The sequence below is a fragment of the Sturnus vulgaris genome, chromosome 26 (genome assembly GCF_052056855.1).
Source record: "Sturnus vulgaris isolate bStuVul1 chromosome 26, bStuVul1.hap1, whole genome shotgun sequence".
Lineage (NCBI taxonomy): Eukaryota > Metazoa > Chordata > Aves > Passeriformes > Sturnidae > Sturnus > Sturnus vulgaris.
Window position 1 is genome coordinate 5,136,195 of NC_142268.1, and position 16,847 is coordinate 5,153,041.

Consider the following 16,847-nt stretch of genomic DNA (forward strand, 5'->3'; position numbering starts at 1 on the left):
GTATGTTTCTCTGTTTCCAGTTTGCTGTCATATTGCAGCTAGCCTAAAGCTGTGGGCCTGAACTCAACCAGCCTAGAAGTAAACAGGTCCCTAGGTGAGCTTTGATAGGATAGATTTGAACACATACAAAGGATCCCAGCCAAGTCATTGAACCCTAAGTGCAAATGTACCATTGGCCAGGGAAATGGGCAGTGCAAACTCCCAACCAACCGTCATGAGCTGGGAAATTTAAACCTTCTATTTAAGGAGGGTTCAGAACAATAAAAAAAGCTTTTGTCACATGAATCTCAAGAGGGTCGTGTCTCTGTCTCCAACCACACCCCATTGAACGTTATAGTTTGCCTCTGGTTCAGGCCAGGAGTGTCACTGGGGCCAGAGTGTGGTGCAGAATGAAAGGGCAGGTGAGTCCCAGGCTGCAGATGCTGCTCTGGGAATGGGAAAATAGTGAAAACCTTTATGGGTCTGATTTCACCCCTCTCCCCACTCAAAAAAAAAAAAGAGCCATGAAACCCTCTTGAACCATTGTATATTTTACACAGACAAAACAGAGCTACAGTGAATGTGTGATTTGAAGAGATGAGGCCCCTTGCGCTGTGGGGCAGGATCTGTGCAGCCCCACATGCTGAGCAGCCACGCCACTGTTCTGGCAGGGACACGGTGGGTTTGCAGTCTGTCTCAGAGGAAGCAGAGCTCCTTCATAAAAGGAGCCTGGTGTCTGGTGCTGTTCCTGTTCCAGCCCTTGGGAAGGTCTCTGTGGTGCTGTCTTGTGCCTTTGGCCTTACTGTGGTTGGCTCAGCCTGCCAGAATTAGATAACAGTGTGTGCTTGTAAGCAGAACTGAAACACAGCTGTCTCTATTCAGCTCCATCTTCAGAGCCAACTGCCAGCCAGGGATGGAGTTTGCATGTCAGGAGAGAGCAACTGCTTGGGAAAGGGAAGTCTGAGTTGTCTGGGGGATCACCTCAAAGGACATTGAAGAAGCCCTGGGGCTGGCAGCAAGTGGAGGCAGTAAGCTGAGAACAGGGTGTAGAGAAGTCCAAATAATTTGGAAGAGAGGAACATGAAGACTTTTAGGGAACTGTGAGTAAGCAAAGGACACCTCAGGGAGAGGAATTGCACAGGGGGAAGAGAGAGAGGGAAGGCAGCAAAACAGCGAAGGGTCAGGAGGAGGGGAATCCTGGTGCTGGTGTGGTGGTCACTGTGGCCCAGTGAAGGGTTCTGTGGCAGCAGTTGTGTGCACCTACCATTAATCTCAACGTCATCATAGATGTCAGCGTCCCTGCAAAGACAAAGATGGGGTTCTGTGGGCAGCATGGACTCCCATGTCCCACCACCTCCCAACCCCGAGGCAAGGGCCAGCTCCTGCTGCTGTATCTGTCCCATCTCCTCCTGACTTGTCTGTGGACTCTGGTGTCCACCTGCCCTGATTCCCCCTCCCAGCTGTGCTCTCCCTGCTTGGCTGGGACCATCTGGAGTGGGGTCGAGATGACTCTGGCCCCTCTCAGGATGGTGATCTCATCCCAGGCTGGCAGGAGCTACAGACCCAGCCATGCAGAGGGGCTGCACACTCATCCTGTGCCAGCAGCAGCCTCTGAGCAGTGTCTGGGCAGGTTCCTCATGAAGTACCACAGCCTGGCGAGTGCCTCCAGTGCTCCAGTAACAGAATCTCTCCTGACACCAGAAATGGCAGATTCGATCCCAGGGGAACCAGCTGGTGTTAAGCTTATGGTCAGTGTTAGGCTTATGATCACAGCCTGAGCTAGGTAGTTTTGTCAGCCAGGACTAGGTTGGTACTGGCCACTCATGGAGCAGTTATTGCAGCTCATGGAGTGGAAATGAAGGGGCTGGGAAAGGGTACTCACAGAGGCAGCATCACAGCCCTGGGCACGTAGCCATCTGCAACAGAGTGAAGAAAAACATATCAGGTTGTGCTGGGAACCAGGGCATGAGTAGGAATCACCCCAACCCCTGCCCCTGCCCAGGGCTTAGCAACACCTCATGTTCCCAGAAAGAGCTGAGACAACAAGGAATCCAGCTCTGGGCAGCTGAGCTGGACTGTTCAGAGGAACCCGCTCTGGGCAGTGTCAGGAAGGAGCCTGATCTGCCAGGCTGAATGGCAGCTGGCAGGAAAGAGCCTGATCCCAGCCCATTCCACCTGGAGGCTTCGAGAACAGCAAAAGCTTTTAGCAGAGGGAAAGGACAAGCCCAACTCACAGCAGAAATGCTGCTGCTGAGTGGAAGGAAGAGCAGAACATTAGTGCAGAGAAAAGTGGGAACCTCCTCAGGTATCAGGGTACCTGTCAGATCTGTCTAACACGTGGAGGAGGTCGGTCAGGAGGTGTCATGGGGTGTTTGCATGAAGAAGCTTCTGCCCAAAACTGTGCTGTGCTCCCTGCTGTGGGCAAACCCCATTCCCCTCCAGACTTACACCTCCTCTGGCTGTTCCGGCACAGGATTTGCTCCTGATTTGTAAACTGAATGACATCAAGGATTTCTCCCCGTCTCAGTGGCAGGTTCTTCGCTCCACCCCTCTTCTCTGTTGCTGCAGGATCGACCATCATCCGAGTGAGGACATTGATGCTGCCTTCGAACTGAAACAAAAAGAGCAGTGCCCATGGGGAGTTGAGTCAGGCAGGTCTGACTGCTCTCCCTCTTTGAAGAAAAGCAGATTCCTCTTTGGCCAAACGGTCTGTGGGACCGCTCTGACCTGGGGGAAGGAGGCAGGTGTGACCTCGGGGAACAAGGTAGGGTGTGATCTAGGTATCACGGGTCCCTGTGGAGCACAGCTCCTTTCTGCCATTGCACTGCACCCTTCCCAGGAGGGGGGAAGGAGCTCAGAGGGAAAAGCGATCACTCGCTGCTGCTCACCTTGAATTTCTTCTGAAACTCTCTGTCCATCTTGTCCTCCTTCTTGCATGCCTTGAGTGTCATGGTGTTCATCTTGTGGGAGATCTGGGATTCTCTGCAGTCATTGAAAGCCATGGGAAGGTTCAGTTGACCGCATGCTCTACTCCCTCCTGTCCCCTTCTCCCTGCTGGCTGCTCCCCATCGCATTTCCAGCTCTGGGGCTGTGGGGGCTCTCGGGGCCAGATGTACAGCCTGCAGCCTGTGCTTTTCACCACAGATCTTCCTATTGCAAGTCCAGCAGAGACCATTAAAGCAGCACCTTTGTCAGAGCAGCAGGGAGCCCTAGCCATTTTGGGTCCCTTAGAAAGAGCAAAAGAACCCCATTACCTCTGTGTAGCTGCCAGCAAGGTAACCCTGTTCGAGGCTAGGTCAGCATTTCCACCTGTAAAACCAAACCCCGGGAGAGGTGCTGCCGTGAGGCTGCCATGAGGTGTAAACACCTGCCAAAACAGAATACAAAGAGCAGCAAGAGCTTTCTCCTCTTGGGACTGAATCCTGAGTTTGCCCCCAAGTGTGGGGGGAGCAGGGTTTCCTGTGCCCTTTTACAAGAGGAGCCCACTGCCCTCCTGTGTGGGGGAGCAGCAGACTTAGCACAGGCGCTGCTGCTGCCCATGGCTCACTGAGGCCTTGCAGTTCTCAGAGCTGCAGGTCTCACCCCAAACAGCATCTAAGCCCCTCCTGTACTCACCTCCTCTGGGGCGGGGATACACTGGCAGCTGGGACACAGAAGGCAGCAGAAGGCCTGGGCTTCTCCTGGCCGGCCCAACGGGCTCAACATCATCATATATCTCATCTTCATCCCTGCAGCGAGGCACAGCATGATTAGGAAGTGCTGCTGCAACGACAGCGTTGGGGGCTGAGGGCAGAATCGGGGCTGCCAGGAGAAGAGTGGGGAGGTGGGCTGGCCATGGGCTGGCCCTGGCTCTGGGGCAGAGCTGGACAGCAGCTCCTCACACAGCTGGATGTGGATGGGCAGCAGGGTGCAATGGCCACAGTGAGGTAACACAGCCCCAGGGGATGGCTGTGCTTCACACTATGGGCTCCAGCAGCAGGCAGGAATACCCAAATATCCTCCTGCTGTCATGACTTGTGCCCTTCCCACTGGCTTGGCACAACCTGGAAGCCACCTGGAATAGCAGTGCTGCCTCAGTCCTCACCCCGTGCCACTTGGAGCATCCTGCAGTGGGAACCGTGCGGGCACTGCTGCAGCACAGCCTGGTTCAAGGAGATCTGTGACAAACAGCAGAAACAGAAGGGAGCAGATTATTTAATATTTTCTCCTCAGCCACCATGAGGTGAGAGCCACTCTAGGCTGGATTTAGTGCAGGGGGAGGTAGGGAGATAAAACTGACTACACATCTTGATAGAGCACTCCATAGCCCATCTAGGGATTTTCTTCCAGCACACTGGTGCACAGCACATGAGGCTTCTCACTGAGGACCTTGAATATGTATTTTCCCATTTGTATATTTCTAATGTTACTTTCTTCCTGGACAAATGATGGAAGGAGAGGGCAAGAGGCCAAAACAGGAATCATGAATGTGGAAAACTCCTAAATTTCAGATATGTACCAGAGTCAGGGCAAGTCCTGGATATCTCCACGTGCTCAGGAGCATCATCAGCCAGAATATACTGCTGCTCCCTTTACCACTACTAGCATGACCACACCCCTGCTAACATGCCATTATTTCTATCACAAGCCTTGTCTCCAGCCTGGTCAACCAGACCAACCAAAAATGGGCACAAAGACCTGAGTACAACATAAAATCTCTGCTGGTTTATGGTACCAAGTAATACACAATCAGGTATTTGGTCCTAAAATCGTAAGATTGCCCTAAAATTTAACAAAAATGATCAAATCAAGGCAAGGTGTAAGGACCCATGAGACAAACAAATTGTAGCCAGTCATATGAGAATATCCCAGCACAACAGCATGGCCAGCCCTGATAACACCTTTTAATTATAATACAGACCAGCTCAATTTTTCAGTTCTCTTAAGGAAAGGAAGGAAAGTCTACTCTCATGATTAGAGAAATTGAGCAAGAAATGGTATTTGAAACAGCTTTCATCACCTGGAGTGTGGATTAGCAGAACAGCAACTGTGAGAAAGCACCACAGTGACCTACATCTGGAAGGGCAGGGTCAGACTGGCACCTCTCCTGCTGCTTGTGCCCATCACCCCCTGCCCCGGGCACCTGTGGGAAGAGTCTGGCCCCATTTTCTCCCTGTTAGGTAGCTGTGGACAGTGAGGTCTCCCCTTCCTTCTCCTGCCAGCTGAACAAGCCTGGGTCTCCATTGCTCCAGTCCCCAGCCATCTTGGGCTCACTCCAGTTTGGCAATATCTCTAGTGTTACTTACTCCAACCTTACTTCATACAAATACCCCAGAGACAGAAACTTGTGCCCAGCCAGGGAGAGGGTACTTTGTTCCTTCACCTGCCCTCCTTCTCTCATTCTCATCCTCATGCTATTGCTTATAAAAGCCCCTTTGGTCATACAAGCCCCCACCTCTCCATCAGCCCTCCCAGTATTTCCATCTCCCAAGAACTGCAGGCTCTAACTGGGGAGATTTTCCTTCCTGAATGAAGCAGCACCCTTCCCTGAGGGGCTTTCATGTGCCTGGCCACACATACCCAGCTGAGCACGCCTTGGTGGTTCTGCGGCAGGACAGACAGATGTCCCAGGATGTGCACCTGCTCTGAACTTTGACAAATCCACATCAGGAGGGCGCCGGGGCTTGCCTGGCTTCACTCCCAGTGCTCTGACGTGTGGCAAAGGCTTCCTCCGGGGCAGAGCTGGGTGCTCTGTCCTTTGGGGGCTTCCGACGGCGAGCAGAGGGTCTGCAACAGCTGCACCTTTGACAACAACTGCTGGAGCCCCCTTGTCTTTGGCAGGTGGCCATGTCTGCTGGGCTGGCTTCCTGTAGGGAGGATCAGAGCCGGTTTCCACCTTCTTGTTCAACACATCTCCTCCTGGCTTTGCAGGCACTGGGTGGAAGCTGGCATCTTGAACCGTGCCCTTCTTCCGACACACCATTTGTGCCACGCTGTCACAGGCAGAATGAGGTGAATGCTGTCCCAAACTCTGACCTGCACTGCGAGAGGGAGAGGCCCTGCTGCAGTCCCCCCTCCTGCTCCAGGGGGGCTCCTGAGGAGGATCACCCTTGGAGGCCATGGCAGGGGTCTGTCCTGGCTCTGGTCCATGAGAGGCTGCAGGGTGACTCTCTGGCCAGCCACCCACTTTGGGAGGCTCTTTCCTGTTCTGTTGGAACTTTGCCCGAAGGTGTTTCACTACAGCATCTCTCCCCTCCAGATGCATCTGCAACCATTAAGAAAAACAGTTCCAGTTAAAACACCATGGAGTAAAATGAGTCAAAACTCCCCCCGGAGAATGTGGTATTCCTTCAACATGGTCTCACACTAAGTCTTCTCCACAAAACAAAGTCTTTGCTCAAAAAGGTCCTGAAACATACCTGAGAAAACAACATGGGGCTGCACCAAATGGGCACCAAGTTACCCCACCACGAGGGCAGGAAACCTTTCATGGAATCTTTTGGCCTGATCCACCTTCTGTCTACTACCAGGGACCATCAAATCAGAGGGATTGGGTGGTAGTAGCAAAGCTCCCGAGGGCAGAATCTGAGATCCAGAAACTTTCCAGGGCTCAGATGGGAGCAACCTGCCTTGCCCTGGTCCGTTTCCCATGATGAAGTGGTGGGGGAGACCACATAGGGCCATTGGATCCCTCCCTGGAGGAAAAGCTGGGATGGCACTGCTAAGTCTTATCCCACCAAAGCCTGAGTGCAGAAAAACAAGACCAAGAGGCAGCAGACTGCCCTACCTGCCCTAATTTTCTGATATGTGTCTTTCCTGTGTGGCTCACACTGTGCACACATGAACCACATGAATGTCTGCTCCAGCACAGAGCTGCCTTTAGCTTTCTCAGTGACCAAAATTCACCTTTATCTAGAGCCTCCAGAGAAAAACTGCCAGGAGGAGGCTGTAAATAGCTCTTGGAAGAAGACTGCCAGGTTGGAGGTATGGCACAAAGCTACAGGATGGGGCTACATTTTTCTTAAGTTTCTCAGATGGACCTTGTGAGAGGGGAGAGACCACCTTACTCTCCCCATCTTTCTCCCACCCCCTTGTCCCTAGACCACAGTGTCCCTTTGCACCAGAGCTGGCTGCTTCACTGGAGCTGTATGCTTTGAAGTCTCCTTCTTGGACTTCAGTTTGGGTTTTTGATTGCATAGTTTTTATTTTCACAAGGGAAGGGCTGATACAGAGAGACAAGCTGATGCAATGTTTTTAGACATTGCTGACATTAACCAATCAAATGTATACATACAGACTTACAAAGGTGCAAGTTCCCCAGGCAAACACCCCGGTTTTCCTGGTAAACCCTCAAATGCAGGACTTGGCATAGCAGTGCTGAAGCAGCATGAATGTGTCATTTCCTGTATACCAGCAGTGGGGCTTTCACTCAAATTAGTGAAAAAAACAACGTTTTCCAGATTCCCAAACATGCCATTGGGATTTTTGACACCTGAAAGATTTGTTGGTTTATAACAATCAGTTTTGGGCCTGTTCCATGAGCTGGGACTTCCTCAGAGCCCCTGGATGTACAGCACTGCCATGACTGTGATCAGTTCCAGGTTTTCCAATCCATTTTGTGCTGGTGGGGGCTCTCCTGGACTCAGTGGGAGTGTGGCCTCCTCCTTTCACAGATGCTTATGTTCAGCCTAAGTTCACCCAGCAAACCTTCCTCTGAGCCCAGAAACTGGTCAGAGACCTTTGAAGCTCCATCCACCTCAGATGTACAGGAGGACTTTGCCTTTCTGCAGGAGCAAGGGTGTTGGCTAGATCCAGCCCCTCACAAGGACATCCCCAAAACCCTTCCAGCCAGGCCTTATGGCTCCCAATGTCCCATCCCCACGTCCACTAAGCCCAGGTGTGGTTCTTACTCACCATCTTCCTTCAGAGGATGCTTTCCTGTGTGCTCACCTCCTTGCTAAAGACCACCCGAAGCATTCTGGACAAGCCTCTCTGAGGCTCCTCCCTTGAGACCAGCAGCTCTTTCCTAACAGCTGGCGAGGAACTGTATGCAACGCCAGGAAGTTGCTTTTGCCTGATGGTGAGACCGCACAAGGAGGAGGAGAAAGAGGAGGAGCAGCTCTTGGTACACAACTGGTTTGGCTCTGCTGCTGTTTGACACTTGCAGCCCACCAGGTCCTGCTGGCTGTAAGAGTCGTATCCAGAGGAGAGCCCCAGTTTTGGGAACTGACTTCGGGATGCGAGGGGATGGGATCAGGTGGGTGGACAATGTCCTTGTCTGATGGTGGCCCAGGACTCCTCTGCAGGTCAGGTCTCAAAGCTGCACAGGACTTGCAGAGCGAGGAGGTGCAGAGGGTGCACAGTTGAGCTCTATGGAGCACAGAAAATCTGGGTGAGGGTTGTGGGTTCCTGGAGTATCCAAAACGCGGGACATGAGCTTCGCTGAAGAGCCTAATTCTTCTGGGAAGCAAGGGGAAGCTGTGCACAGCAGGGTGCTGTGTCGGGCCATCGCAGTGTCTGACTGTCCTGCTGTCACCGTTCACTGCCTCTGAGGCAGGAATGGTCTGAGAGGTCGAGTCAAGCAGGGCTGCTCTGGCCTGCTGGTTGGTGCTGGTGTCCCTCCTTTAGGACTGGCGTGTCCCTGCAGCCCTTTGGGAGCGTGTCCCACCAGCAGCGCCCAAGGTGGCTCCTGCCTGCAGATGAGTTAAGGATATAACAGAGTTTGAGGACATGGGGAAAGCTGGGGCGGGCACTTGTTGGCCAAGGAAGGTGGTGCCGGGGGTCCTGTGGAGGGTGGTGGGTGCCTAAGGGGGCACTGGAGGGGTTGATCCCACCAGCTGGGGATGGGATGGGATGGGATGGGATGGGATGGGATGGGATGGGATGGGATGGGACGGGACGGGATGGGATGGGATGGGATGGGATGGGACGGGACGGGACGGGACGGGATGGGATGGGATGGGATGGGATGTCTCACACTGGACCCCCGGGGAGCTGGCTCTGGAGCACAGGACGGGCGGACAGCAGTGACAGCCACCTCCCACCTGCCCCACTGCTCCTGCCGCTGCCACGGGGAGGGCACGTCCCTGTCTGCGGGGAGAGGGAGGCCCGAGAGCCGTGGTGGGGCACGGAGGTGGCAGGGAGGCACTGAGAGCCATCATTAGGGACGATAAGGATGGGGTGTGCGGGGTGTCTCCGGGGACAGGATGAACGGGAGGATCAGGGACGGTGTTTGGGGACGGGAAGAAGGCGAAGGTGAGGCGCTCTGTGTCGGTGGCGGGAAGGGCCGGAGGAGGGGCCGGAGGAGGGGCCGCGCTCGGGGATGAAGCGAGGCCCCGCCGAGCTCGGCCCGGCCCCGGCCCCGGCCCCGCGCAGGCGCAGCGCTCGGGCGGGATGGCAGCGGCGGCGGCGGCCGTGCCGGGACCGGGGCCCGCGGAGGCGGCGGCGCCCGGGGAGGAGGCGGCGGGCGCGGGGCCGCAGGGCCCGGGGCCGGCCCGGCTGGCACGGCTGCCGCTGGCGCGGGTGAAGGCACTGGTGAAGGCGGACCCGGACGTCACCCTGGCCAGCCAGGAGGCCGTGTTCGTCCTGGCGCGGGCCACGGTGAGGGGGTCCTGGGGGCTGGAACGCTGCGGGATGCGGGGATGCTACTCGGTCTTGCCCGAGAGCTCAGGGAGCCGCGGGGAGGCTGCGGCCGGGCAGAGCTGGGAAAGGGTCTGGAGCAGCGGGAGTGGCTGAGGGAGCTGGAAAGGGGCTCAGGCTGGAGAAAAGGAGGCTCAGGGGGGCCCTTGTGGCTCTGCACAACTCCCTGACAGGAGGGGACAGCCGGGGGGCGTCGGTCGCTTTTCCCAAGCAAGAAGGCACAGTACAAGAGGAAACAGCCGCAGGCTGCGCCAGGGGAAGTTTAGGATATTGGGGAAATTCCCTCATGGAGAGTGAACGTGGAGGTGGTGCTGGGTTGATGGTTGGACACAATGATCTCAGAGGTTTTCTCCACCTGAAGGATTTCATGATTCATCTCCTGAGCACAGGACACCTTTTCCCCTTCAGAAGGTTCCCTGGGAGCCCGTGGTGTGGAGTGGGTCTCTCAGAGAATGTGAATTTTGAGGAACCCACATTCCCAGCTTTCTCCCTCATTTAATGTCCTGTACATCACTGTCCAGCCATTTCCTTTGGTATTTGCAAACCTGTTGACTGGGAAGGGGTAATGGTAGGATGAAGATTAAGATTTAATCGTAAAGCCTTGTAGGACCTTTCTTTTTCCTCAGGATATTCTCTCATCTCCTATGTGAACCTGTCCTGTTTGGCCTTGCAGGAGCTGTTTGTTGAAACCATAGCCAAAGATGCTTACGTGTATGCCCAGCAAGGAAAAAGGAAAACCCTGCAAAGAAAAGACCTGGGTATGGGAGCATGTTCTGTGCTGGCCTTAGCAGAGGGTTACTGCAATGGGGGATTTTTCCACCTGTATGGAGGTGCTGAAGTAATTATGGATTTATTCTTTCTTTCCCAAAGATGGGAGAGAAAAAGTTCTACCAAAGACTACACTAATAATTCCACACATCATGTCCAAAACAAGTAAATCTCTTTGAAATTGGTCACTGTGCTGTGATGTAATTTCAAATGCTGCAGTTTGAAACAGATGCAAATAGGGAGTTGGTTTATCTATTTTAATTGTTCTCAATTTGCTTTTTAGATAATGCCATTGAAGCTATTGATGAATTTGCTTTTTTGGAAGGTGAGTTTCTACTTGATTTCAGTATTTTGTGTACTCACCTTCTTAGGAGACAAAAAACTGAATCATTTGCAAAGCTCTCTGCTTCCACATCCTCAGTAATTCCTAGCGTGGCTTGCAATGCCCCTCTGAGCACTGGAATGGCTCAGCTGGGCCCTGAGGCATGTGCAGTATTTTTTTTTGTTAGATTTGGTTTTACTCGTGTGAGATTTGCATAAAGTTACTGTACTTTCTTTTGCCAGCTAGTTAACAAGATTTATTTGTTTACAGAACTGTGCTTCTGATTCCTGAGAATGTGTTTTTTCCTTTTCAGGTACTTTGGACTGAGCTGGACAGAGACAGAACTCTCTGGAGAAAGACACTGCAGAGGTGGTGTGAAATGGAAAACAGGATGCTGAGAGTTCAAAAGTAATTCCTAGAATTGAGACACTGAAATTAAGACATGGCAACCATGATATTTTGTATAAAGTTGAAGTTGTTGTAAATTCTTTATTTAAAATGCATATTTTTTAATAACTGTTTTGTATGTCCCTTCCCATGTGGCTGCAGTGCAGCTCTGCTCTGGCCAGGTTACACAGCAGTTACTCCCAGGAGCAGTTCCAGCCTCTCTGGGTACTCTGCAGCACCGCAGAGCTGTGAACAGAGAGTGGCTTGACTCAGGTGCCCAGGCACAAGGAATTTTTTTATGCAAGTGTGAGTTTTGTTAGATATGTTTGTCTCTTAACACAATTAAATTGTTGCCGTTGTTATCGTTGTTTTTGTTGTTGTTAAGCAGCTGTGCTGATTTCTGCTCTGAGCTGGGGTTCCTGTACAGACTACAGGAACCATGTACAAACATGGTGGTAAATGGTGTGGTTTTGATAGGATGCTTTCTCTAGCATTTTGGTTTTGCTAATTGTTTTCTCAAGGTATCCATTCCAGAGAAACCCAGTTGTCCACCTAGAACTGGGGATGAACTCCAGGGAACTCAGCTTGTTCTGATGGCTGTGTAGCTTCTCCAAGTGTCTATGATTGTTGCACTTGTAGGTAATTGTAGGGAAAAAAAAAACAGCTCAACCCCCTGAACCTCATTTTGAATGCCAGAGGAGTGTCCATGCTGCCGTCAGTCCTCTCTTGTGTGCTGTCACTCCTGAATCTGGCACAGAGGTTTTCCCTGGGAGCTGGATCATTCCCTGGATGAGTTGGTGCGGAGAGCCCGAGTTCTGTGGTGATCCTGTGCTCAGGAACACCACTGCCATCAGCCGTGTCTGAGAGCCCTTGACAGCACACACGCACCAGCGCTGCCTCTGCTGCTTCCAGGACTCTGGTGACCAGAGCTTTCCTTCTTTGAGTAGTGCTTTCCTATGTGGAGTTAACGGCACAACTGTGTGGTTGTGAGGGACACGCTGCCATCACTGCTGTGACATGTCCTGCTGTGTTGCCAGCATTGTCCAAGTGCCAGCTCTGACTCCATTTGGTGTGAGGAAGAAAAGGACAGGGTTGTCCCCAGACAAAACCATTGAATGGGATGAAGGAGGGTTGAGGATGCATCTTCTTTCGAATGAGGGTATTTGAGAGTGGCTCCCAGTCATCACAGACTTAAATTAGTTTGGAAGTGGTGTTAAGAACAAAGACCCCCAGGGGAGCTTCCCCAGGCTGTCAGCAAATCCAGTGGCTCTCAAAAAACACTTGTAAGTTTGCAGGGAGGCTGATCCAAGCCTGATCAGGCTGGGAGCACAATCCTGATCATGGAGAGATGCTCATTTCCCAGGTTGCCGACGTGTTTGTTCAGATCACAGTCAGGGGACATTTGCTGGGATATGTGAACCCATCTGGCTCAGAGCTGTTCACCTTCTCATCTGCCAGGGATGGCAAGTATAAGTATCAGAGGTCCTGGAGACTTTCCTGTGCTTCCCAAGGTGCAGCATGCAGGACCCACGAGCTGTGGTCTTCCACGCAGGGCTCTTGCAGGTTCCCATCTTTGCCAGTAAGTTCCTTTTTCCTTGTCCTTGGCACTACTTTGGCCTCTGGCGTGGGAGAGCAGAGGGGGTGTGGTATGGGGCTGAGGTGGGCTCTGCTCACATGTGATGCTGCTGTGGTCGGTGTTTGCTTTCCCCAGTGAACAGCACAGAGGAGTGTCTGCACTTGGGCAGCAGTGTGGGGTTTGTGTCAGGGGAAGCTGCTGTGCAGGAATCTGGGGGGGTTAGTGCCCATGAGCTCCTTTGTGCTGTGGGAAGACTCCTTTTACCCAGCTCTGCAGCAAGGTGGAAGTAGAAGAGAGCAGATAAACCAGAATATTTTCCTGGAGTAACTACACAGGCTGTTCATCCCACCCGGCCAGGGTCAGATGTGTCATGTCCATCTATAACAAAATCTCTTCTTTGTGCTGGAGCCGTTTAGTTCAGGATGGGGAGCAGCTGGAGCTGTGCTGGGCACTCAGTGCTTCATCCCAGCTCATGCAGAAAAGGTGGGGAATTGTAACCAGGGTAATGCTGGGCTTGGTGATTTGTGACTGCAGGTGCAGGAGCTGTTGCTGAGTGGAGGAGCAAGGGAATCTGTTTGCAGAGGAGGCTGCTGCAGGAGGCAGAGCCATTTCCTCCACGTTGGGCACGGTGAGCTCATAGAATCATGGAGTTTGGATTGGAAGGGACCTTAAAGCTCATCTTGTTCCACCAGACATTTTCCACTAGGTCACTCCAAACCCTGTCCAGCCTGGCCTTGAGCACTTCTGGGGATGGGACAGCCACAGCTCCTCTGAGTTTCCCTTCACTTTCCAGAAACCAAGATTCTTGATGCTTCCACACTCACATCCTTCCCCATCCCTTGGCTGGCTTTTTTATATTGAAGTTTTCCAAGTGACTTTTCCCTTGGGGGATTAAGGACAGAAATTTGCTGGGGACTTGTTGCCCAGATAATCCAACAGTTCAACGTCTTTTGTAGGAACTGATGAGTAGCCTGACCCCTGGGTCTGTTCCTTTGCACAAAGGAGCTCAGTTTCCTGGACCTGAGCTGCACCATGGTTGATTCTGTGTTTAAATTCCCTGTTTATTGCTGCGTAAGTTCATGATGACTGCAGACTTTTGCTTCCCAGGATTGATGTTGTAAGTGCTATCAGCAGGACAACAAGCTGCCCTGTAAAAGTAGAGAAAGCAGAGGAAATAGAAAGTAGCTCCATTTGTTCATCAGAAAAAAATCTGTGGCCTTCAGGGGCAGCCTGTGGGCCTGGTTCCATTTTGCAGTGGCTGTAAGGACACAACAGCTTCACATTCTGAGGTTTCTTAGGATTTTTCAGTGCACGAGAGCAACACTTGTACAAATTTAACTTTTAGTGTTTCCCAGACACCAGCTTCTTGTGTTAGGAATGATAAAATTATCATATCCAAATTAAAAGCTGTTAAAAGCAGTGGCACCTTTTCAGCTTCAGGGACAACAACTTCAGAAGAATAAATAATGATGAAAATATAATCACAGAATCACAGAATATGCTGAGGGAAGGGACCTACAAAGATCATCAAGTCCAACTCCCTGCTCTGCATCAAGTCCATTCAAGAGCCATCCCCAAGAGTCACATCATGTGCCCCAGAGCATTGTCCAAATGTTCCTGGAGCTCTGGCAAGTTTGGTGCTGTGACCATTCCCTGGGGAGCCTGGGCAGTGCCTGATCACCATCTGGGGAAAGAACCTTTTTTTAGTCCCCAGCCTTCAACCTCCCTGACATGACTTCAGCCCATTCCCTCAGGTTCTGTCACTGTCACCAGAGAGGAGAGATCAGTGTCTGCCCCTCCTCTTCCTCTCACAAGGAAGGTATAACTGCAATGAGGTCTCTCTTCAGTCTCCTGCAGAGAACAGGACCAAGTGACCTCAGCTGCTCCTCAAATGGATTCCCCTCAAGCCCTTCACTGTCTTTGTTGCTCTTCTTTAGACACTCCAACAGCTTTGGGTCCTTCTGATCTTGTGGTGCCCAAGGTGTCCCCAGCACTGGAGGTGAGGCTGCCCCAGTGCAGAGCAGAGTGGGACAATCCCTCCCTGGGCCTGGTGGCCCTTTGGGCTGCCAGCAGTGACTCAGATCCAACTTGCCACCCACCAGGACCCCCAGGTCCCTTCCCACGGCGCTACTCTCCAGCCTCTCATTCCCAGCCTGTCCCTGCATCCAGGGCTGCCCCATCCCAGGGCAGGATCCAACACTTGCCCTTGTTGACCTTCATATGTTTGGTGACAGTACAGCCCTCTGATTTATTGAGGTCTCTGCAGTACTTCCGTGCCTTTCAGGGAGTCAGCAGCTCCTCCCAGTTTTGTACCATCTGTAAACATGCTCGGCGTCCCTTCCATCTGAGACATTTATGTTGAAGAGCACAGGATGGAGCCCTGCAGAACCACACTGGTGACTAGTGCCAGCCTGATGTCACCCTTTGTGCCTGTTGCTCACCCATCCCTTGATGTGTTTATCCAGCTGTGGGATGGACAGTTTGTCCATAAGGACCCTGGGAGAGACAGTATTGAAACCTTTACTGAAATTCAAAAAGATTACATCAACTGGCTTTCCTGGGTCAACGAGGTGGATCACCTTGTCATAAAAGGTATGACAAACAGGACTTTCCTCTCAGGAAGTTGTGCTGGCTGTGACCAGTGACTGTGTTGTCTTCCAGGTGTTTTTCAACACCTCCCAGAATAATCTCCATAATTTTACCAAGAACTGAAATGACACTGACAGGCCTGTAGTTTTTGGGATCCTCCTTCTTATTCTTGAAAATCAGGACAACATTCACCAGCTTTCAGTCAGCTGCAACCTCTTTGGGTCCCCAAGAATGCTCAAAAAAATCATCAAGAGATATATATAAAATATTTGCCTAAAAATAAAAATCACAGCTTGTAAGGCAGCATGGGAGAACAGGGGTTAACAGTGCCTTCAGCTGGCACAGTGTCCTTTGCCAAGTGCCAGCTGTCTGTGCCCTGCTGTGGGTGAGGAGCATCCACAGGGGTCTCCACTGGAATGGCTGATAAGCTGGGAACTGCTGCCTGGCTTCCTGCTCACTCCTTCCCTGAGCCAAGGGATCCTCAGCAGCAGCTGTACCCCAAGTGCAAGTTTCAAATGTTCCTTCCTGTTTCCTGGTCCCCTGCAGCCAGCGCTGAAAACTGGTTACGCTGAAAACCCATTTTTAAGTCAATGCAAAATTTACATTTTTGCAGCACACACTGGGTCTGTGACTTCAGCAGGTCAAAGCAAACAGATTTGCATCCTACAGTGGTGTTGGATGATGCCGTGGGCACTTTTTGTGCAAGTTTTCTTCCCTATTATCTGGTGAAATAAGGATTTATATCAATAAATCTTGGAATAGGGACGCTGCTATTAAGGAAAAATAGTTCATTTCAAAAGGATTTCCAGAAGAAACAGCATTTAGCCAATAAATATTGGTAATATGTAACCTCAAAATACAAGCAGAGCAAACCAGTCCAAACCTGGATGCCGTTTTCCTGCACCTCCCCTGCTCCCACACCTGACCCCACCTTCCCATCCTGATGTGCTAGTGCAGGAGGTGTGGAGAGCTGTGAAATTGGGGTTTGGCTGGGGAGGACAGGTTTGTTTCCAGCTCGAGCAGCTTCACTGGGCTCCAGGAGAGACGGAGCCCTCTGCCCTGGACCCACTGGGCTGAGGCTCACTCAGTATGTGCAAGGTGTGTGGTTCAGCCATGGCTGAGCATCCCCTTTTCCCTTTGCTAATCAGGGCACTCACCTGTTCACACCCCATCCCTCATGTGCTCACTAAAGAAAAAGGTTGTGATTTCCTAGTGACATTTTAATTCCTTTTTAGTCTGTGTGCACTGACCAGTGTAATACAAAGTGTTTTACTCCTGGTCTGCAAACACCAGTTTGAGGTGACAGCACTGCTACTGCCAGACTGTCCCTTAAAAGTTTCCACCTTAGACGGAAGAAATCTCTCTCCCAGGCAGACTTCCCAGGAGTGAGCCATGTCTTTTTTGTCAGTGTTTTTGTGGTACTCAGTCCTGGTTTGGGCTCGGTATCCCACAATAAATGAGTGGTGACCCTTAGTGGATCCAGTGTTTCGCGGATGTCTCTGACAGTCCTGTTAATGTGTTGTTTGTCCAGCTCTCCAGCTGCCCATCCCAGGGGATCAGCTCCCTCCCCCGCAGCTCCCAGGGCTCTCCAGACAGTCCTCCATGCCT

General features: G+C 51.9%; 2 protein-coding genes across 3 annotated transcripts; one reads left to right on the forward strand and one right to left on the reverse strand.

Annotated features, from left to right (window-relative positions):
• Positions 1-512: 512 nt before the first annotated feature.
• Positions 513-8,567, reverse strand: PRAM1 (PML-RARA regulated adaptor molecule 1). 2 transcript variants are annotated; one of them, XM_088179074.1, is made up of 10 exons: positions 7,873-8,567; positions 5,539-6,223; positions 4,064-4,136; positions 3,595-3,707; positions 3,234-3,288; positions 2,868-2,961; positions 2,428-2,590; positions 1,862-1,895; positions 1,244-1,278; positions 513-797 (listed from the first exon to the last, which is right to left on the reverse strand). In XM_088179074.1, exons 1-10 carry the CDS (start codon positions 7,873-7,875, stop codon positions 793-795), a joined length of 1,260 nt encoding a protein of 419 aa, XP_088035200.1. In that variant the 5' UTR covers positions 7,876-8,567; the 3' UTR covers positions 513-792. The 2 variants fall into 2 exon arrangements, with proteins under 2 accessions (XP_088035200.1, XP_088035201.1); XM_088179075.1 differs by having other exon boundaries at positions 3,234-3,346; positions 7,873-8,564.
• A 780-nt stretch (positions 8,568-9,347) lies between these two features.
• POLE4 (DNA polymerase epsilon 4, accessory subunit) lies at positions 9,348-11,434 on the forward strand. Its single transcript, XM_014884338.2, has 4 exons — positions 9,348-9,558; positions 10,271-10,355; positions 10,649-10,690; positions 11,001-11,434. The coding sequence occupies exons 1-4, from the start codon at positions 9,352-9,354 to the stop codon at positions 11,012-11,014; spliced, it is 348 nt and encodes a 115-aa protein (XP_014739824.1). The 5' UTR covers positions 9,348-9,351; the 3' UTR covers positions 11,015-11,434.
• The last annotated feature ends 5,413 nt before the right edge of the window (positions 11,435-16,847 follow it).

Excerpts from the sequence above, each read along its gene's own strand:
- PRAM1 (XM_088179074.1), bottom strand. Across the intron at positions 2,962-3,233 it reads TTGCTGGCAGCTACACAGAG|AGAATCCCAGATCTCCCACA; the intron begins GTAATGGGGTTC and ends CAATGACTGCAG. Across the intron at positions 2,591-2,867 it reads AGTTTCAGAAGAAATTCAAG|TTCGAAGGCAGCATCAATGT; the intron begins GTGAGCAGCAGC and ends TTTTTGTTTCAG.
- POLE4 (XM_014884338.2), top strand. The coding sequence starts at position 9,352 with ATGGCAGCGGCGGCGGCGGCCGTGCCGGGACCGGGGCCCGCGGAGGCG. Across the intron at positions 9,559-10,270 it reads TCGTCCTGGCGCGGGCCACG|GAGCTGTTTGTTGAAACCAT; the intron begins GTGAGGGGGTCC and ends TTGGCCTTGCAG. Across the intron at positions 10,356-10,648 it reads CCTGCAAAGAAAAGACCTGG|ATAATGCCATTGAAGCTATT; the intron begins GTATGGGAGCAT and ends TTTGCTTTTTAG.